The sequence below is a fragment of the Papio anubis genome, chromosome 11, assembly GCF_008728515.1.
Source record: "Papio anubis isolate 15944 chromosome 11, Panubis1.0, whole genome shotgun sequence".
In the NCBI taxonomy this organism is placed as follows: Eukaryota; Metazoa; Chordata; class Mammalia; order Primates; family Cercopithecidae; genus Papio; species Papio anubis.
Genome location: NC_044986.1, coordinates 105,284,753 through 105,307,829, shown reverse-complemented (window position 1 = coordinate 105,307,829; position 23,077 = coordinate 105,284,753). Strand labels below are relative to the sequence as shown.

At 37.2% G+C, this 23,077-nt stretch overlaps 1 protein-coding gene across 9 annotated transcripts in view; it reads right to left on the bottom strand.

Annotated features, from left to right (window-relative positions):
- The window catches only part of NEBL (nebulette), a 390,871-nt gene that overhangs the window by 30,022 nt on the left and 337,772 nt on the right, over window positions 1–23,077 (bottom strand). For 7 of the 9 annotated variants that reach the window (XM_031652467.1, XM_017944508.3, XM_017944510.3 and 4 more), the window contains 11 exons: window positions 21,267–21,377; window positions 21,003–21,113; window positions 18,747–18,851; window positions 16,647–16,739; window positions 13,433–13,525; window positions 9,417–9,509; window positions 7,596–7,688; window positions 5,623–5,715; window positions 3,946–4,050; window positions 2,794–2,965; window positions 47–139 (listed from right to left, as the gene is read on the bottom strand). In XM_031652467.1, the coding sequence (XP_031508327.1) occupies window positions 47–139; window positions 2,794–2,965; window positions 3,946–4,050; window positions 5,623–5,715; window positions 7,596–7,688; window positions 9,417–9,509; window positions 13,433–13,525; window positions 16,647–16,739; window positions 18,747–18,851; window positions 21,003–21,113; window positions 21,267–21,377 (1,162 nt within the window). The remainder of the gene's footprint in view (window positions 1–46; window positions 140–2,793; window positions 2,966–3,945; window positions 4,051–5,622; window positions 5,716–7,595; window positions 7,689–9,416; window positions 9,510–13,432; window positions 13,526–16,646; window positions 16,740–18,746; window positions 18,852–21,002; window positions 21,114–21,266; window positions 21,378–23,077) is intronic. The other 2 variants (XM_009214061.4, XM_017944512.3) reach the window with 2 other exon arrangements.

Below are 23,077 nucleotides of genomic sequence, written 5' to 3'. Positions count from 1 at the left end.
TTCATAGTGGTTTCAATGTTGGGACAAAACCAAAAGTGAGCAATACCAGACAGCATATGTAGGCTTCTAGACTGAATATTGTCTTCCAGGGGATCGAGGTCGAAGACGGAGCCAGGATCTGTGCGCCAAACTTTGAGGTCTTTTGTCAAAAGGAAGAAATCAACATTCATCAAGAAGGAATTAAAAAAAAAAAAAAGCCAGTCCCCAAAAGAGTCAAGACAAAGTCTGCAAAGGAGTAGATATAAAAAGCAAACATGTAATAGACAAACTCACAGTGCTGCTGACTTCAGAAGAGGATGAAAAAATACTTGCTTTCACAAGCATCTGTTAAGAAATCTTTGTAATCAGATTGAAGTAGCCTGCTCTATCCACTGAGCTGCCCTGCCAGACCTTGCTGAAGTACCTGTGACCCGTCACAGGTACACAGGAGCACATGGGGCAGCTATATGCATCCCCCACAGCACCCCCAAATCCCCAATCGCTCTTGCTCTCCACAGGCTGAAACAAGCAAAATGTTTGATTATAGCTTCTGATTCAGGACATGTGAGTAATTCATAGGAAACAATTGAGAAGTTTATGTTTAAAAAACAAAACAAAACAGAAAAACTTCCCTTCCTATAACAGAAATAAATATTTAAAATGTGGAGTGGTGGCAAGTCTAGTTTTCATTCTGAGTCTGCGAGTGCAAGCTAAGTGTATCTAATAAGATACACTTATTTAAAAAGTGTTATAAGCAAGGCACACAGCAAGGAAATACGATGAATGAAAAAAGAAATAATATCAGCTTCCTGCTGTCAATGGACCCCTGCTATAGTCAGTGATCAGACTGTGCAAACCACTTTGTTCTCCTCGTATTTCAATAACTTCTGAATTCATCAGTCTCTCCAACAAAAGGGCATCAGATTCTAAAATAAGCTGTTTACTTACAGCTGTACCAACAACTGGAAAATAAAAACCTAGTTACAGACATATGGCAGAAATGGAGCTAGAGCAAAAACAATTAATTTGTAAAATGGAACTGGAAATTTGCTTGTCCGTTTTTAATTAATATTATGTAGTGCTGACCATATGCCAGGCACTATTCTCATTTGACACCTAATTAATTTAAGTTTCATACATACCATCCTCATTTTGTAGATGAGGAAACTGAGGCACAGAGAAATTGAGTAGCTTGGCCAAGTTTACACAACTCGTGAGAAGTAGCAGAGCCTCCAACAAAAATAGAAGCAGCACAAATTGGCTTAACCTGAATTCCTCAGAAAATCTCTAAACGTGTATTTTCATGCCTGATACAGAAGATGGCTCATTGGAAAGTTTAATGTTGGCCAATTATGGAAATCTCAATGGAAAACAGTTCTTCCCAATAAGAATAAATAAACTGACTTCCGGATTGCCAAGTAAGTAAATAACTTAGAGTTACACATCTTATATTTTATAAAACAATCATAATTTCAACCTCAATGGTTTTGAGTACTGAATTCTGAAAGCCCACGGTCTAGACATTTTCATGGTTTTTAGCAACAACATCACCATCATTCCTGACCTCTGATGTGTGCAGGGCCTGGGAGTAAGCTGTACAGACTTGAGCAGTTCCACCCTAAGTGAGATAAATCAGAACCCCAGCACTATCCCTTAAGATAGTTCCATCCGCTTAGCACAAAGCAATGAAACTCTAATTTGGTGTCACATTTAATGAAAACATCACAACCCATCCATCCAACTTAATGTGATCCTTTTAAGTAATCAACTCTGGCAGATCAGCAAAGCTATCAATTGCCTACAAACATGTTTGGAATCCTTCTTCGGAAAATACTTTCAGAGTCACTTTAGTATAATCATCGAAGTTACTTAGTGCTCTGACTTTACTACACTGGTTTACCCTGTCAAATTTACACTTTCCCCGCATAACTTACCTCTATGGCCTTTCACTAGTACCAAAAAATAAGCTCCTACTTTTGAAGATAAAGAAAACACTGATATTACTGAGAGGCATATACCAAAAATATTCTTTAAGTTGTATAACTGTACTACATAATTCAGAGGTTAACTGCTCTGAAGGAGACAATAGTTTTGAAATGTTCACACAGATTGAAAAATCAATAACCATCCTTCCTAGCCCTGCCTTATACTTCAGTATGCTCTTTTCTGGTATCTCAGCCACCATTCAACAAATATCCTTCTAGGATTTCCCTTGACTCTAAGAAACAGAGAGCAGGAATAAAAGTTTGCTCTCTTAATTGCAAGACTTTCAGATGGCTCTCAACTACTCCAGTCCAGAAATAGTATTTTTACTATTTATAGATCAGTATTTATATTTACTTATCCATAGCGCTATTACTACTATGGAATACCATCAGAACACCCCTGGCATGTCTGTTTGTGATCAAAGGACCTAAATGCAATATGGTTATTTCTGCCACTCATGCACATGATGTCAACAGAACAACACATTGACCAAGCACATGGGCTGAAGAAAAACAAAATAATTGTTCAACCATTGTGATCACTCGTATCTCTGCTTCTTTGCTTAACAAGGAGGAACATTCTTAACACTAGCAAGGTATTAAAGACAGAGCTTCCAATAATAGAAAAGACTTGAAATGATACCAGGTGAAAGCCAGAAATCCCATTACACATCGTACAAAAACACTACTTTACCTGCGGTCCGTTTTAAATTGGTACCACACCCAGCATGTAATGAGGAGTCAGATGACTAAAGAGGGTAGTTCTGAAGCTAGAGCAAACACGATCTTTTCGACCACACACACCTGCCGAGAAAGGCCATCAGCTTACCAACAATGATTCCAGGTCTCCTGTCCATCTCCACGATGTGAGGGTGGACCCCTTTATAGGCAGCATCGCTGACCACCTGGGTGTTCTTCCTCACTCTCTCTGTCACCGGATCGTCCACGACAGGAGTAAAGCCTCTCCCCTTTGTTTTTTCAAAATCTTCATGGTATTTTACCTGAAAAAGGAAAAATCAACATACTGAATTTTGCTGATAGGTACCTCTTTCACAACATTTTGATTAAAGGACAGGTGTACACTGCACTGACTGCATGCAGATTGTCTACACATATGTATCTTTTCCAAATATTCCAAAACTAAAGTCTGGAACTTCAGTTTCTTAGCATCAGACACCAAGTGCTGATATTTTCACAAAGCTTTTCATCATTATAGCTCATATCTATTTTAAATTATATGTAAAACTATATTATTAGTGAAAGGTTGTAAAAAATACATAATCTCAAATCTTGGTTACTTCCTAAAATATACTAATTTAAGTATAAATTAAATTTCCTATCTCTTAACCTTCAATATCCAATAAAGTGATATCTCTCTCCAGGCAATCATTCATGAAAATGGCATTATTTAAAATTAGTTTAAAATTTTATAGGTAACGATATATACCATTTTTAATATAATTACAAAAACTTGTACCTCAAAATACATGTCCTGAAATTAGGTCCAGGAGATAGTTATATAACTGTAAATTATACTAGAAACCACTGAATTGAACACTTTAATGGGCAAACTTTATGGCAGGTAAATTACATCTGATAACATTTTTAAAACACACATTTTTAAAAACACACTTTCAAAAATACACTTTTTAAAATATTCTTAATGACAGGCAAACAGACCAAATTTTGTCTTAGAATTAATTGGAAAGAAGTCTACACGAATGTCTTTCACACCATGAGTTTATACTAGTCACGTTAGAAATAAAGACACACCAGAAAAAGTCACTGAGAAAAATCATTTTATTAAACTAAATATTTCCATTACATTTCAGTGTGATTAGAAATGCCCCTCCCCTAAAAGACAAGCCAGCCATGTTTCCATGCTTTGTTAGTTATCAGATTAATAGTGAAGTAATGCCATCCGTGCACTGGACCCGGCCATTCCTTAGCATGTTTTAAGAATGATTTGGTTGAACCCTACCATTGAAATATGATTTTGTGCTTCTTTAACATGTCTCATAGCAGGTGTATCTAAAATCAGACTTGGTCTACCTTTCATCTGTTTACGGTCCTGGGTATATTTTACCTGCAAAGTAAACAGCAGACATAAGACAATGATAAGAAAACACATGACATCACTTTTTTAAGCTTTACGAATGAGTGAAACCATATGCAACATACATGAAATTATTTTCCAGATAACTTTTTCAGTGAATTAAATTTTGTTCTAGAATAGCAACCTAAAATTTTCAAAGATCTCCTCCACTGCCTACTGCAAAATGACCTAAAGCTATCAACTGAAAACAAATGTGTGAATGACCAATAGTAACTAACTATCTAGTGTGTAAATCTGGCAGGCCCGGTGGCTCATGCCTGTAATCACAGCACCTTGGAAAGCTAAGGTGGGAGGATTACTTGAGGCCTGGGGTTTGAGACCAGGCTGGACAACATAGTGAGACCCCACCCCTGCCCCCGCCCATCTCTATAGGTAAAAATTAAAAAAAAAAAAAAAATTAGCTGGGCATGTGCCTGTAGTTCCAGCTATGTGACAGGTTAAGACATGACAGCTACTTGAGCCCAGGAATTCAAAGCTGCAATGAGCTATGATTGTGCTACTGCACTCCAGCCTGGGCAACAGAGACTGTGTCTCAAACACACACACACACACACACACACACACAAACTGGTTACCATATTTAAGTTAAACAGAGAAAATCCAAAACTATTAAATAGAACCCAAAGTTATTTTGTTTCTGAATTTCCCCATTTTCTACCATAAGAGTGTTGAAAAATGCATACAACCTACTCTCTATTTCTTTTTATTTTTTTTTCTGCTTAGGTAATAAGAAACAACGAGGAACAAATCTAGTTGTTCTTCTAAGCAGCCACAACTTAAAGGTAATTTATGTGGACAGAAATCAAGTGGACAGAAATGCTACTAGGAAGCTGTAAATTGCAAAGCCTAAACGCTGATTCTCAGGCAAACAGCTATTTAGGGTGTGCTAAGAAAAGGGCCGGTGTTCTTGACAGCTGCCCATCAGAACACTGCCATTGATGAAACTGATTAGGTGTAAGATTTGGATACTGCTTATTGTGGACCTGAGGGCATTATGGACAATTTGGAATTGAAGCCCTGATCTTCACTACGAGGAAGCACAATATTCAAATAAGATACTAATGTGCACCACTGGACTTTGGTGAGCAACTGAATTCCACATTAATTGTATTTAAGGATTATTTTCTGTAAGTCTTTAGTGGGAGTAATGATTCATCTCCTATTTTGTTTTGCAGACAGCATTTAACAATCCATGTTCAATGAAATATTTCAGTAAAATGACAGTTATTTAATGCACACATCAAAGGCTTTATCACTTTCAAAGACATGGCTAAAACAGCATGAATCGTTGTTTAAATGAATATAATTATAAAGTAAGCTTTGAACGTAACTGTTGGTCACATCTGGAAATAAAGAGTTGCAAGATAATGTAAATGTTTGCAGTGGCAGCTTTTGGAAGTCATCTGAAATAACACGTGTACTTATTGGATGTATCACAAATGTTTCTTGAAAATAAGGTTTATTTTCACAAGCAAAAGAGGACCACAAGTAAATAATAAAAGACATTCTTTGTGATAGTCTAAAATGAAGAAAACCACTTGCCGAGCTAATATTTTCTTGATTCTTCTTCACTCTTTCCATTTCAGGAGTTACACTTAAAGCAGTAGCTCTTCCCAGATGACCTTTGTAATAAATCTATCATTTCAGAGAACAAAAAATAGAATACTATGAATCAATTCAACTAAGAGGCTTATTTATTTATTTAAGACAGGGTCTTGCTCTGTCACCCAGGCTGAAATGCAGTGGTACAATCTCTGCTCACCACGGCCTCGACCTCCCAGGCTCAGGCAATCCTCCCACCTCAGCCTCCCAGGTAGCCAGGATTACAGGCATGTGCCACCATGCCTGGCTAATTTTTGTATTTTTGTAGAGATTGAGTTTTGCCATGTTGTCCAAGCTGATCTGAAACTCCTGGGCTCAAGTGATCCACCCACCTCAGCCTCTCAAAGTGCTGGGACGACAATCCTGAGCCACCGTGCCTGGCTCATAGTATTTATTTTAATGAGTTAGCCAAGGAAGTTTTGTAGGAAACTACAAAAAGTATTTTCAGAGGTTGAGTTGTATTTAAAATGCTGGCATCTTAAATCAATCTATTTCATTTCATCCCAGAAGAGAGTACATGTGTCCAAATCACTGTGAATGTACTCAAATACATAGGCATACCATCCGTAAAGTTGTAATAAATATTTAATCACAAAAGGAAACGAGAACAAATGTCTTCATGGATATTACTTAAAGGTAGTCACCATAGACTGGTACTATATGGTAGTGGTTTCTTAGGAATTAACTGCGGCAGAATTTTTGTAAAGATGTGTTTAAATAGGTGACTGTGGGCATCCTTAAAAAACCCAGCATGCTTCTCACTGGTCCATTCCTTGTCTCAATAACCATGTTCCTTTTTGAGAGTAATGGAGTCACATCAAGCATGACTCTAAATATATGGGGGAAAGATGAGCGTCTACTTCTCTAAAATATAGTTGTTGGGAAAAGTATCAATCACCTGCCTTTGCATTATAAACTGGTTAAATGACTTTAAAGGTGTGAAGAATAAAAGATTTCTTTGAACGTAATAGATTTCCAAGTTTCCTCTTCCAAAGAACCCAATCTATATGTTAATGACTTTAAAAGAGGACTTTCTTCTTGAACTGCATCCGTGAATTATTTCAACAACAGGGAATTGGAGCAGGCCACAAGTTGGTGTCCAGGTAAAAACTGCCAGCCCCTTATTAAGTGCCCCCAAAACGATCCTGCCCCACATAACCTATTCAGCCATGCACACATTATCATTTCTTCCTAGACATTGCCCAAAAACGGAGCCATAATTGTGAGGAGTGGAAAGTGGGGCTCGGAGGGGAAGCACAAGAACAGGAACACGTGCAGGTAGAAAAGGGAGGGAAAATGTTTGTAGGGCCAGGATGCCAGAAGCTACAACTGTGGGCCTTGAGGGGACCAGAGCACCCATCAGCTAGATGGCAAGATAGAAGGGATACACAACAACCTGTCAAAAAAAAAGTCACCCTGGCCTGGTGGCACACACCTATAATCCCAGCACTTTGGGAGGCCAAGGCGGGCGGATGGCATGAGCTAAGGAGTTTAAGACCAGCCCAAACCCCGTCTCTACAAAAAATACAAAAATTAGCCAGGTGTGGCAGCATGTGCCTGTAGTCCCAGCTACTTGGGAGGCTGAGGTGGGAGGATCACTTGAACCCAGAAGGCAAAGGTTGCAGTGAGTCAAGATTGTGCCACTGCACTCCAGCCTGGGTGACAGAGCAAGACCCTATCTCAAAAAAACAAAAAGAAAAAAGTCATCCTAGTGAGTCACTGGGAGCCCTGAGGTGGGGAACACCTGACTGTACCCACATTACCAAAGTCCCTGAAATCTTTCAAATAAGTTGTTAGTAAATGAGAACAGGATATCACTCAAGGTTATGAAAACTCTGTAAATACAATCCCTTCGTTCACACGTGGACAATACATTTGATAGTGTAAGAAAAAAGTTACTAAAATGACCACACATTGCTGATGTTTTTCTGGTTTTCTTTTGCCCTCTTCAGCTCTGGTGGATCAGAAATTGCAGTTCCCCGTTGAAGTTCTCCCTTATATTTTACCTAAAGAGGATAAATAAGAACTTTAACAGATAGCAGAATGGGCTCCACTGAAATATCACAGAGGACGAGGCTCAAAATTAACACCATCTTTTTACACATTTTTTTCCATAGTTGATTACATCAACCTTCACACTTACATATACACCCACATTCCAATGGGTCTGATTTAGCAGGCACAAGTTGTTGGTGGTACTGTTTAAATATGTCTTCAATAAATGCTTTCCTCTTCAATATGAAAATTAACCATAAATTCCACAAATAAAAGTAATGGAATCATAAGGGAACGCGCTTTAAAAGAAACGCCAGAATGAAGTCCTTACGAGAGAACTCTTGTGAAGTCTATTCCCTGTCAGCCTAGAAGGCTTTTTACTGTCTTCTGACCCTGGGGCTTCCCCTTCAATAGAAGCTAAAGCTCTCTGACTCCTACCACCTCCCAGGGATAATATAAGGATAAATAGTGTTGAACCTAATTATCTCAACCCAGGAGAACTTGCTCTTACATTTTAAAGTCTTTCAAAAACATCTGTCTTGGAAAAAGAAGGCTTTTGTTTGTATTGGTGAAAGTTCAACAATATGTTCCAATTTCAGCTCTGCCCTTACTAGCTGGGTGGGGGGCTGGGGAGGAGACCAGCATGTCCTCTGACCTGCCCAAGACTCAGTTTCCCACATCTACCAACCAGAGAAACAAACAGTGCTGACCTCATGGGTTTACATAGAACGTTAGCACAGGGCCCAGCACAGAGTAGAGGTACCTTGTTAACTACTTTTGCCTTATTCACAATAGACTATTGAATGATTGAAAAATATTTTCCATTTATAAGGCTCTTTGACTTGATACTATGTCTTAGAATGCCAGTCAAACCAGGTCTTCTTTTGCCCTGTTCCAATACATACTTTTTTTTTCTTTTCATATTGACATCAGATCCAGTATTCTCCATTAACTGCATTTTTTTTAAGAGATTTGCCAACTGAACTATGAGGTCCTTGAGGATAGAAAGTGGGTCTTATCCGTCTTTGTGTCTGGGTGACCAGGACAATGCCCAGTCAATCTGGGTACTTAATGAAGATCTCTTGAATAAGCAAACACAGCTAAGGTACAGCAACACAGTCCCAACTTTTCTGGACACACAGTTCATGCCCTTCAACATGGAAATGTGAAAAGGAACATCCAAAAATGCAGAGGCTGTAAAGCTTTTCCTTTTTAAATTTTTAGATATTTTATTAAATCTGGAGATATGCCCTTTATCATCATCATTATTATTGCAGTTGTTAAACTTTACAGAAGAGTTAATGCTATATGGACATATTCACTTTTTCATATTATAATGATATTATTCATCCATATAATTGCATGTTGCTCAAATTCATTATTTTTTAAAAACTTTTAAGTTCAGGGGTACATGTGCAGGTTTGCTACACAGGTGAACCTGTGTTATAGGAGTTTGTGGTACAGATGACTTCATCATCCCGGCATTAAGCCCAATATTCAAAAGTTACTTTTCCGGATCCTCTGCCACCTCCCACCCTCTCCCCTCCAGCAGGCCCTGGTGTCTGTTATTTCCCTCTGTGTGTCCATGTGTTCTCATCATTAAGCTCTCGTTATTATGCAGTATTTGGTTTTCTGTTCCTGTGTTAGTTTGCTAAGGATAATGGTCTTCCAAAGTGCATATTTTTAAATAAAAATATGTTATGTTTGAGAAAATATAAAAGGAAACAGAAACAACTTGCCGCACTCAGCTGCTCCTGGTTTCGCCTCACTCTCTCCATCTCCGGGGTCATGCTTACCGGAGTGGCTTTGTAGTTTTGCTCTTTATACTGGAGCTGAGAGACAAGGTGCAAGACAGTTTGAGATTATGGGAAATAAATACATCCCAAAACATCGGAACAGATTTTTTTAAATGTCACATGGCTACAGAACATTCATTAATAAAATCATCATCAGGATTTCATAGTGAAATATGTATTGCTTATAGATTTTATCTTCTTGGCGATGCCAGTCTTTTCCTTGTCAAGTGGTTTTGTTGTTATTTCATTTTTGAGACAAGGTCTTGCTCTGTTGCCCAGGCTGGAGTGCAGTGGCATCATCACAGCTCCCTGCAGCCTCAACCTCCCAAGCTCAAGCGATCCTCCTGACTCGGCCTCCCAAAGTGCTGGGATTACAGGTGTGAGCCACCACACCCAACCCTTATCAAATGTTTTAAATCACACCTTTCGTTGTCTTCCTTCTATTGTATTATTTACTGGTGGCCTCTCTGAATTTGATCTTATCAGTAATGATGAATAATCCCTTCATCAGTAAGAATGAATTCTATGAATTCATTCCTTCATAGCACTAAAGCAACATTGATCAAATTGCCATTTTATATTTAAAAATAATAATTCTACATTCTTATCATTGGGAAGGAGAGTCACAAAATCCTGTACCTGAACTTTAGTGATAGACTATTACTGTATAAAGAAACCTTGAACTTCAAAGTTTCTTCTCTACGCCATTCTAACATTGGAAGCCCCATCTCTGACCTAGCGTTATAGACATTTTCCTGACTTAATGCACACAGGTGTTTTTCTTAGCTGGGGATCTAACTCCATTGTTTGTGGTCAGCTTTCCCAACCATTCCACAACACCCCCCAAAATAAATGAGCATCAGTACAGAAAATCAGAATGGCAGATGAACTTCTGACAGGCAAAAGTAGAGCTGGAGGTTAAGATCTCATTAGAAGAAACTTCACAGGGACAGTTTTAGTGTCTTTTTAGACTTTAAAGTTCATGTTAGGGAATTTTCTTTTACAAGAAATTCCAAGACTTACAGGGCCTGCTGATGAAATAGACTTGAGGTTGGGTGTGATGGCTCATGCCTGTAATTCCAACAGTTTGGAAGGCTGAGGTGGGTGGCTCAACTGAGGTCATGAATTCGAGACCAGCCTGACCAATATGGTGAAACCCCATCTCCACCAAATACATGAAATTAGCCAGGCATGGTGGTTTGCACCTGTAATCCCAGCTACTCGGTAGGCTGAGGCAGGAGAATTGCTTGAACCCAGGAGGTAGAGGTTGCAGTGAACTGAAATCACGCCACCGTACTCTAGCCTGGGTGACAGAGTAAGACTCTATCTCAAAAAAAAAAAAAGCGAGGCGGGTGGCTCAAGCCTGTAATCCCAGCACTTTGGGAGGCCGAGGCGGGCGGATCCACGAGGAATCGCGGTCGAGAGACCATCCTGGCTAACACGGTGAAACCCGTCTCTGCAAGAAATACAAAAACTAGCCGAGGCCCGGTAGGCGCCTAGTCCCAACTACCGGGAGGCTGAGGCAGGAGAATGGCATAAACCGAGGAGGCGGAGCTACAGTGAGTTGAGATCAGCCACTCCCAGCCTGAAGCTGACAGAAAGCGAGACTCAAATCCTCAAAAAAAAAAAAAAAAGAAAAGAAAAGAAAAAGAAATAGACTTGAGATGCACACTCTTAGTAGTGAACATGAAAGTGAAGGGAAGTTGGATAAGTTTAAAAAATAAACGAAAAGGGGTAAGGTTCCTCTGGTCTCTTTCCTCAATATGTAACTGTCTTTGTGCCATAGTATGTAGTTTGAGATGTCAGACAGATTCTTGTGACTGAGTGATTGAGCTGAAGGGAGGAAAGTTTCAGTTTAATCTATATTGATGGCAAGCTCCAAAGAAATCACTCTGGCTAAAGCTCAAAGGGGGAAATCTGAATACTAAATTCACATTATTGACATAGAGAAACTGTTACTGCCAACTTCTAGTGGATGTAAGTTTGGGTACATAAGTTTGATAGAATCATCATGTCTTGTATTCATCCCTTCACAAACATGCTGTGTGCTTCACAGGCAATATCTCTTCAGTACTCTTATCCTTGACTTATATAGAGGAAATTTAGGTTTGGGGAGGTTAATGGCTTACAACAATTATACAACAAGTAAGATCTGGAGTTAGAATCAAACCATCCAACAGTCCAGGGTTCACGTTCTTATACACCACTTGAGTGTTATCCAAATTTCCCAAATTTCTGCCATTTGCGTGCCCCTTTCCATATGTCATACCAGATAAATACTACAAACAACACCTTTTTCATCAAATTAATTCACGGTTATTTTCAAATAAAGTTATTTCTAAGAGATTATTATATTTCTACCATCAATTGAAAACTAGTCACCCTTCTTTTGGAAGAAGGTAAACATTAAAACAATTTAGTCACGAAGTCAACTGCTCTTAATCATTAAGATTATCGGCAAGCCACATAGTGTCTACTGTAATGCCATAATGATATATGAATCACACTTTAGAGACACCGTGGGAATCCACACTACCTTTTTGCGATCTGTATCTCAACTTCCCTCTCTAGCATCCTCCCTCTCCTGCCATCTTTCACCCCCAAGTACTCATCACACTAAATCCTCTTCTCGAATCCTGGAACAAGCCTTGGATCCTCAATATATTTGGTTTGCTCTGCCAGGAATGCCTTTCCTCACAAAACTCAGCCCTAAACCTTTATTACTTTTTCAAGATCTAACTCCAACGTTACCCCTTCCCCAAGGCTATTTCTCCCTTCCACTGCATAGCCTTCCTTCTGCGTTTGCACAGCACTTTGCAAGAGGCATTATTACTTATGATTAAATGAGATATTGCAATGTAAAGTACTCAAAACTCATAGTAAGCACCCAACAAATAATAGTTATTGTAATGGCACTGAAACAATGAATAATAGCTATATACTCCTATCTCTGTTTCTCCTAGAAACCTTGAGGATGCCCACGACCCCAGTCTTAGGTCTTACCGCTCATCTGTAAAATCCCCCAAGAACAAGAACAGAGTAGACATTCAATAACACATTTCATTTTTAGTTTTGTCATTTGTTTTGTTTTGTAGACTAATATATATGTTATCTATCTATAGATATCTATACCTATTTTCATAAATATATATATTCATAGATATCTATACCTATTTTCAGAAATAGGTATAGATAAAAGAAATAGAAAATTTTCCTTGTTTTGTGATTTGTTTTGCTTTGTAGACTAATATATATATAGTATACATATATATAGATAGGTAGTCTAACTAGATATAGAAAGACCATATATAGATATATATAGACTATCTAATATAAACTATATATAGATATATATAAACTAATATAGACTATATATACATATATAGACTATCTAATATAGACTATAGATATATGTAGACTATAGATATCTAGCTAGCTATATAGATATATAGAGACTATATGTACATGTCTACAAAACAAAATAGATGACAAAACAGAAAAGAAAATATCAATATATATTTCTGAAAATAGGTTTCATTCTTTTTTATTTTTTATAGATTCAAAGGTACAAGTACAGCTGTGTTACATAGATATATTGCATAGTGGTGATGCCTAGGCTTTTAGTGTAACCATTACCCCAAATAGTGTACATTGTACCCAACAATATTTCATCCTTCACCCTGCTCTCATCTTACTACCTTTTGGAGTCTCCAATGTCTGATTCCGCTCTGCATGTCTGAATAATACATGTCTTTAGTAAATAAATGCTGTACACAAGGCATTAGGCTAGGTGTCATGGAGGGCACACAGATGTGTAAAATGCCAGCTCCACTTTTAAGGAACCGATCCTCTTGCAATGGGATTCATTGTGATGGGATTTTGCCTGTACAGGTTTTATGCTGTCATTATATGTTGACATACAATAAAATTTTTAAAAAATACTTAAGAAATATGATCACATTGCTGATGTTCTTCTGGTTTTCTTTAACTCTCTTTAGTTCTGGAGGATCGGAAATGGCTGTTGCATGTTTAATCTCTTCTTTGTATTTCACCTGCATAATTTATAAGAAAATAATGTTAACTTTATTCTATGCAAGGCTTTAATATTGAGAATTCTTCAATTGTAACTATTGCATAATTGAATTTTATTAATTCCAACATTCCTTTTCCTTCACTGGGGACACAATTCTTAATTTTATCTGATGTTTTCAGGATTCCTTATTCCTAAAGTACAAATAAACCCATATCTATTCACTTATTCATCACTATAGGAGTTTATTAAGTAAAATAAGCAAACATTGCTCACGAAAATAAATTTTATCATTAGGCAGATGCAGGAAAAAAAAAACCTTGTACATTATCTTAAATAAAGTGATTTATTATTTTCTATCCAAAAAGTAGTTTCTATTAATATGGTAATTAAAATTTAACACATATTTAAAGGCAAAAGTCAAACTGAGTTAGCCACAGAGTCTGGGGAACATTGCCTATCTGACTGAGAGCATATAAATAATCCAGAATAAGGAAAAAAATAAAGTGAGCACAATAAAAGAAGAGAAAAAGGGAGATGGAAGGAAATGTACTAAAAGCATAGACCACTGGGTCCTGCATCACTATAAGGAAGGTCAGTGCCAGAAAGTCAGAGGTGTCTGCTATCCACACAATCACATTAGGAAAAGCTCACCTTTATCCTGGCTTCTACTGCACTCAAAATCTCCCCCTTCAAATCTATTTAGAGGAAGATCAATCAGGCAAATGGTAATATGAGCATACAGTTATGCATGGGACAAGAAACAGTTCTTTGAACTCATAAAATGATTAGTGATGCTATCACTTCCGATGGTATTTTAATATGTCTAAAATTCATGGAGCATAATTCAAATTCAATCTTTCTTGAATAAAAAGGATACATATATATGTAAATATATGAAAGCATAGGCTCGACTTAAGAGGCTGTGTTGAAATTTAGCAAAGATTTAAATCTACATGAAACGTTTCAGAAATCACTTGGTAATGTTTAAAATGATAGAGGGTGAAATTCATGCAGACTGTCATAAAGAAACAGTACCTAAATATCTCAGATATCATCTACGTCTTAGTATCTGTGGATTTCATATAAGTAACAATGCCAATATTAGTCCAGACCCAAAACAGTTAAATTGGAAGTTCACTGAGACAGGCTACCTCTAAACAAAATTCAAAAATAGTTCTTAACACAGAGAGCTAACAGCTAAAAGGCTTGTACTCTGGAGGTGGAAAATGTCGAGATCTTTAAATGTTAGAGAATCATATCTTGGTTTGACAGATCTAGCTAATCTTAAAAGGGCAACTTTCCATTTGAATACTAAGCAGGAGTTTATGGCCCAACCTCATGCAGATACAGAACTACGTATTTATTGTTTGCTAGAAAAGGCTGAGGGATGCTAAGAGAAGAAATGATATACTGTAATACTCTGTGGGATTTTCCACGGGTGAGAAGCTTAACATGATTAAAGATGAACACTTTTGTTTTGCAAAGGGACTCTAATCAAAATGGCATAGTTATTTCACTATAGTCTATAGAATTGCATACTACAGAATATTTATAATATTAAATCACAGTACATCGATGGGTGCATTTTAAATATTATCATTGGAAAGTGAAGGAATGAATATTTTATACTTCTCTCCCAAACTAATTTCTCTACCAGGCTAACACAGGCTCTCACCGTGAAAGATAAGAAGAACACATTCATCCACCTTCATCCACACCTTAAGCCTAGGACCTCCTTATGCTTTCTTCAAGAGATAGCTCCATGCATGCTACAGAGGTTTTATTGCACTGATATTCTGCAGACTTTTTATACTTTTATTTTGAAATAGCTTTACTATTTCATTCTCTTACCTCTCCTACACTTTCTTCACAAATGCTGACCCACGCTGATATTCTCAGGATGCTACATAATGACCAAGTGACCTACAAATGAGTCTAATCAAGGCCATTCTGCTTGGACTACTTAAAGGGAAGGTACTCTTTCCAAAGGTAAGGGTGAAGAGATAAGGCAGAGGAAGGGATTTAAAGAACCAATTATTTTTACTTCCTCAACAAGAAACTAAATGTAATGGACAGGCACAGTAGCTCATGCCTACAATCCCAGCACTTTGGGAGGCTGAGGTGGGAGGATCACTTGAGGTCAGGTGTTCGAGACCAGGCTGGCCAACATAGTGAAACCCCATCTCTACTAAAAATAAAAATAAAAAAATTCGCCAGCTGTGGTGGTGTGTGCCTGTAATCCCAGCTACTCAGGAGGCTGAGGCAGAAGAATCACTTGAAGCCGGGAGGCAGTTGCAGTGAGCTATTGCACCACTGCACTCCAGCTTAGGCAACAAAGCAAGACTCTGTCTCAAGAAAAAGAAAAGAAACTCAATGTACTAAATATACATGGGAGAATATCTAATTGGTAAGGAGAGCAATGATCTATCGCAAATGTCAAACACTCAATGGAAAAAAAAAAAAACTTATCCATAACATTAAGCACCTTAATGTTAGAAGCATCCTTCTAACAGAAGGGGACCCTTCCCCCAAGTCTAAAGGTTATTGGAAGGTAAGTTATTTCACAATTTACAGTGAAGATGTGTGATTTGTTTTCACTTTTGCTGGAAGAAGCAGAAGGTAAAAGGGGCTGGAAAGAAGAAATGGGCAGAAGTGTGTCTGATAAAAAGCTTAGAGATGTGACTGACATGGGTTAAAAATGAATTGGTACTATTTGCTTTTTCAAATCTAAACCTTCACTTAAGCTGCCAAATAAATGTTCTAGGGCCTTTAATCATTCTATCAGGGAAAAATTTCTTTCTTCCAACTTGTGGAGAGGTACTGAAATGTACCCTTTCTCTGCAAAATTTAATAGAGTTAAAATTCTCTTCAAAGAGATGAAATCTAATCCTAAGTTTCATTAAAATGACCTGGCTCTTCTTCACTGTGATACATCAGAATGAAATACTGCTTCAGAGTCAAGGCGAACAAGGATATAGTTTTTGTTCTGACAGTTAGATCTTTGATAAATGATGAAATAGCATTTCAATAAAGTGAAGAATAAAAGGAAAAAAGCCATCAGTTGAGTAAAGAATTAAAAACATTTGTCTACAGTTTCTGTTTGCTTTTAGAAAAGATAATTAATGCTGTAGAGAACTTACTGAACTAATATTCTGCTGATTTTTCTTCACTCGTTCGATCTCTGGGGTATGTTTTACTGCAGTGCCAGCTCCTACTTCTTTCTTATAAAATACCTTTATTATAAGAAAAGGAAAAGAATAAGCTTGTCAAATTCAAGTCCTAGATCTGCTTCTTAAAAAGACATTTTCTCAGGTTTTATAATAATACGAATACCGCATCTGAGTGCCAGAATTATAGAAACCAATTAAATAATCCATTAAGATAGTAAATAATCCATTAAAATAATCCATTAAAACTTTGGTTTTATATCCCATAATCTTACAAGTAACCCTCTCCTGCTCTAGGGCTAGACCGCTACCATGGCTGACTACAGATTATTTGCTTTAAGAATACACATTGACAAACCAGAGTTCCTTTCTTCAAATATAAATATATATCACACGTGTATTTGAGAAAAAGCAGATATTACAAAAGCCCATTAAGCCGTTATCACTGAATTCAAAAAGAGCATGACATTTTAGGCAACTTCTATTCTCCAAACACAAGGATGCCCACATTCTCTTCCAAGAAAATGTTAGCTCATCATCAATATCAATGTTAATTTCAAGTCTATCTTCTTCATCTTCCACTTATTTGTTAACCCTCTCCCATGTGTCTCCACCCCCAGTAACACCTACTCCTTCCAAACCCAAAGCAGAACAAAAACACAAGAGTATTTATGAGTGCTCTCATTATGAGTACTCTGCAGAAAACCAGAGTAATTATAAGAAAGACAAATGAGGAGAGAATCACTGCCTTTCTTGACATCTGGTAATCCAGTTGCCCCCGTACGGGTGGGAAAGCACTGTAGGAGAGATGTTTTCCTCCAAAGGCTAGAACTCTAGAACACTATGGAATCACACAGCCTCCTTTCCTGATCCTTCCAGTAAGACTTTTCCATTTCTCAGTACAGACTGGCCATCCCTGTGGAGACCCAGCAGGCATCTGACCAGCTTACCCTGAGAGCTGGCACATGCCAACTAATTAGGAGGTTGGAAATATTCCAGAAGTCCTCACACTTACTAGAATTTATATTTTGATGAGATGCTTGCTTAACTATTAATGACTGAGCTAATTCTATGTTAAAATATTAGTTGTATGGTCAATTTTTACAATTTTAGAAGAGAAGTCAAGTTTATACATTTATTAATCATGGACCCGGTCTCTTAATTAATAGTGCTGATGTACTATTTACAATAGCAAAGACATGGAATCAACCTAAATGCCCATCAATGATAGACTGGATAAAGAAAATGTCGTACATACAAACCATGGAATACTATGCAGCCATAAAAAAAGAATGAGATCATGGCCTTTGCAGGGTCATGGATGGAGCTAGATGCCATTATACTTAGCAAACTAATGCAGGAACAGAAAACCAAATACCACATGTTCTCACTTATAAGTGGGAGCTAAATGATGAAAGCACATGGACATATAGGGAGGAACAACACACACAGGGGCCTATCAGAGGGTGAAGTAGGAGGGGAGAGAGAGGATCAGAAAAAATAACTAATGGGTACTAGGCTTAATACCTGGGTGACAAAACAATCTGTACAACAAATCCTTATGACACAAGTTTACCTATGTAAAAACCTGCACAGATACCCCTGAACTTAAAATAAAAGCTAAAAAAAAAAAAAATAGTGCCAATGCAATTCCTCTTCCTCAAAATAAAAATATATAAGTTTAGAAATTTATTAAGAATTAGTAAATCGCTAAATATATTATTAGTAAAAACAATCAATTACCAGGAATAAAATCACTTCATATGACCATTTTCATCTTCTAAGTAAAATCTGTGTAGAAGACTAAGACTTCTTTCCAGAGTTAAATTTTAAAATTTAGTTAACTGTCATTTGTATCAGAGGGAAATTTGAATTTGTAATTCCAAAAAAACATGAAAATTGATAATTTGTAAAAATTATCAGTATTCTCATTATTTTAAAGAAATAAAGATAATACACTTGACAGAAAATTCAAGTAAGACAGCAGAAAACATCAGACAATGAGGAAAAAAGACCATTTCTTACAAAACAAAATTTCAAGGTGGCAACTGAAAAGAAATAATGGCTACTCACCACACTAATGTTTTGTTGAGTTGTCTTAATTCTCCGAATTTCAGGAGTATCTGCTATGGTAGAATAGTTAGAAAGCATCTTCTCTGCTTCATCTTTATACTTTCTCTAAAAATAAAAACAGTTAATATAAATCTGAAACTGTGTGTGTGTGCACGTGTGAGAGGGAGGGAGGGAGGGAGGGAGGTGGAGGGGAAGAGAGAGAGAAAGAGAGAGAGAGAGAGAGGGCATGATACCATTCTTCAATCTCTACCATACCACATGGCTTCTAGATTTATGCTTTGTTTCCTGCTTCAGGTGAAAATAGATTTGATTAAGGGAAAGTTACCAGTATTTTGAAGTTGAGATTAAAATCTTAATTTTCTCTCCACTAAACCAGCTACTATGAGTTCTAATACAACCCAGGCAATATCTTATCCTAGTACCAGCACTTAACATTTACTTACTATGTAATGGGTATTGTTCTAAATACTTAACACACATTAACTCATTTAATCAACCTGACAAGCAGATACTATTATTATTTCCATCTTATAGATGGAGAAACCGAGGTACTAGATAGTAAGTATCAGAGCTGCAACTTAAAACCAGGCTCTCTGATTCCAAAATCAGTGAAGTTAACTATTCTGGCAAACTACTGCTTATTAAGAAAGGTAACTACTTTTCATGTCGAAATGCACCAGGCTTCATTACACACTCTTAAGTATCCCCATTGTATTTCAGTGATTAAAATCCCTTAAAATTAGATATATTCTCACGTCACACTAAAAACAAAACAAAACAAAACAAAACAAAAAACTATGCTATTAAGTTAAGGCAGGAAATCTGACAGCTCAGGCACCTTCACTCTCAATACTTTTACTTTCAGGTGTATCTATCATGGTTGTAACACTATATTTACATGATTATTAGATTTGTCTGTAGCTTTCCAAGGGCAAAGTCATGTCTGGTTTTGCATGCAAATGGGTGCTCAGGAGGTATTCACCAACTGAAGGGATGAGTTTGGCATTCTTGAGACAGTAAGTAACTCTTCTCCACTGACTCAAATGTCCATTTGCCTGTTTAATGTATTGATGTAGGATTTTAGTTCAGCTGATATGGCCAGAGCCAATGTCTCCAAGTTCATGGACACCGAGAACAGAAGAACACACACTTCAGGACCATCCCAGTGGCTGTGTCGTCTGCGGAGGCTGACAGGCACACAAGTCCTCTGACATTTGACTCTGCCATCTTGATACTACCCTTTTGAACTAGTGGATGGTTAATGTCCTTGCTTATGTCTTAATCAGAATTTTAACAAATTTCGCCAAATGTTGTTACACATTCCTTCCTGCATAAGCTCCATTAATCAAATTAAATTCTATGGTCAATTTTATATAACCATTTTCTTTTTGTTCATTCCTTCTACTATTTTTTTTTCCATTGGGAGTCATTTATTTTAGTAAATGTTACAGCAAGGATACTATTTGCTAATGAATGTTTTTGCCCAAGTCAGATTTTATAAATAAATTCTTCTTCCATAAATACTTTTTGTGGTCATTACTTCTCCCACATCCAGCTTTGTTTACAGAATATGGGACAAGTATATTTAACAAATCTAAATTTTACCAAGAAAACTTCACTGTTCCTTCAATTTTTACCTAACACTAAACTTCACCTTGTACTTTGTGCAGCTTTAGTCACTGTTAGTTTTATTTGGAACCATTTTAATAATAATATTCATTATGAAATGGTTAAAAGACAAATAGCTTGTAATTTATTTTTCTGTGGTATAAGCAAAAGCATTTGAGCCAAGTGTCCAATAGGGTAAAAAAAAAAAAGAAAGAAAGAAAAGGTTAAAATATCCTTGGGCTGGGCACAACGGCTCATGCCCACTGAGGCAAGAAAATAAGCTTGAGCCCAGGAGTTTGAGGTTGCAGCAAGCTACGATGGTGCCACTGCATTCCAGCCTGGGTGAAAGAGTGAGACCTCCATCTCTAAAATTAAAAAAAAAAAAAAAAGTTTTAATGTCCTTGGACTCAAAACAAGGAGCCCCAACAGAGAGGCTGTAGCTCTCCATAATGTCTGTTGCATTGAATCTATGACAGTTGTCCTATTCATTAGTAAGGTTAATCAAGTTTGGCCAATGGTTTCTCAGTGAAAGAGTATACTAACTCTGAATGCAATACCCGCAGAAAGATATCATTCATAGAGACATACAAAGCACATGGCAACATGAATTGGAATACACGATTCTGAGCATCTTCATTCTTGACCAACCTGGCTATAGATTTCAGATGTCCTCTTGGCTCGAAGGATATCTGGGATATCCATGCTCACTTGCATTCCTCTCCCTTTAATTTCATTTTCTAAGTCCTTCTTGTATTGTTTCTAAAAGAACAGAAAATGATCTTAGAACTTTGCTTAAGCTTTAATAGCAATGTTGACATTTACGTGTTTGAATCTCAAAGCCACCCATGTGAAAAGAACACTTATGCTCTTTCTAGCTATGATTCACGGCATTTATTTTAAACTTTGTCTTACCTGGCTGGCCATCTCGGATGCTTTCTTAGCTCTCTGGACATCAAGAGTGTCCGTGCTCACCTGCATCCCTTTCCCTTTAATTTCAGTCTCCAGATCTCTTTTATAGTCTTTCTGCAGAAAATGAAACACACAGTTAGTGCTCTCCGATCATTTGAAAAACGACTCAAAAATCGAGATGTTATTTGACATCAAGACCATGTCTTTTGGAATGAAGTTGAATCCTTATTTCTTTTATTTCTATAGAATAAGAAAGAGTTTTTACTTGTGGTAGGACTATGACTTAGCATAACTTATTCACCAGTAATCAGAAGACTTTTTTTCTGCTAATCTGAATTAAGAAGAAGAAAAACAGAGCTAGCCAAGGGGAAAATTTAACATTTCATTATGATAAACTTGATATATTATTGGGTCATATACGGCTTGCTGTTTTTCACTCTGTAGTGAATACGTGTTGGCTGTTTCCCCGGAATCCACCCTTTCTTTTCCCTTCATTGGCTCCCTAACTTGCCACTGGACAACTCAGTGCTCCTACTCCTAAACCATCCAACTTGGGTGAGACTGGCTCAAATCTCTGGACTCTGCTGGGCTTAAATAAATCATTACTCCCTTCACTGGCTCTCTGATTTGCCACTAGACAACTCAATGCTCTCCCTCCTAAACCATCCAGAAACTGGCCCAAGTCTCTGGGCTCTGCTGGACTTAAATCATTATACCCCATCACCCACACTGCAGAATTGGTTCCAGGATGCATGCATCTTTTTTTCCACATAAGAGGTGCTGGAAGCTTCTTTGCAAACAAGAATGTCTACCTAAGAACTGAAAGCTGAAACTAAATCTCATTATTTGAGTCCTAGATCAAGCCGCGCCTAGGAATTTCTCTACCGTTCAATCATAAGAACAACAAATAAGTTATCTGTGGTTTTTTTTAAGCCAGTTTGAAATTGGATTACCTATTTCTTACAAGATAGTCATAACTGCACAGACACATATGTCTTTAGGGACTTCTGTCACATTTGAAAACTGATTATAAAATTCAACAAGCCGTACATATATAAATTTGCATTTTCTATATGTATATTAGTCTTCAAAGAAAAATGTTATTAAAAAACTATTAACTATAGCCAATTAAATTTGTTTTAAAACAATTCTTTCTTATTATGCTGACACACTCCAGATTTGTAGATTCTCTGCTGCAAAGTAAATATTGGTTTGTTTATTAATAGATCATCAAATTTAGATAAGTGGTAAACAAAAGTCTCAATCTTGGAGTATTTTTCCTCCTGTCTTCCACTCATAACTCTTCCCGTTTTTACTGACTTACACTCCCAGTATCACTTTTCTAAATAAAAGTTTACATAATTATGTTTAACTTTCAAAATAATAATATTCAATTATTACTATGTCTATAAAAAGCACTCTGTTTCAGCTTGTTTAAAGCCCCAAAACAAAATGTTTCATTTGAAGGCCAACAAATATGATGAAACTGAAGCACTGATAGCAGACAGCCATGAAGGTCCAATGGTAGAAGGATGTAACAATTTTCCAATATGAACTTTCAAATGTAAATGTGTTCTAAAGCACACAGACTACATTAGACACCCTTGGCATCAGTTATTTGTTGTCTGCATAACAAAACACCCCAAAACTTAGAAGGTTTAAAACAACAACATGGCAGCATCTGTGTTCAAAGAGGGCAAACCCTAATGCAGAAGTGTGTTTATAGCCTCTGTCTGAGTCACATTTGCTGATGTCTCATTGGCTAAAGAAAGTCACATGGTCAAACCCAGAGCTATGGGAAGGCTTGACTATTG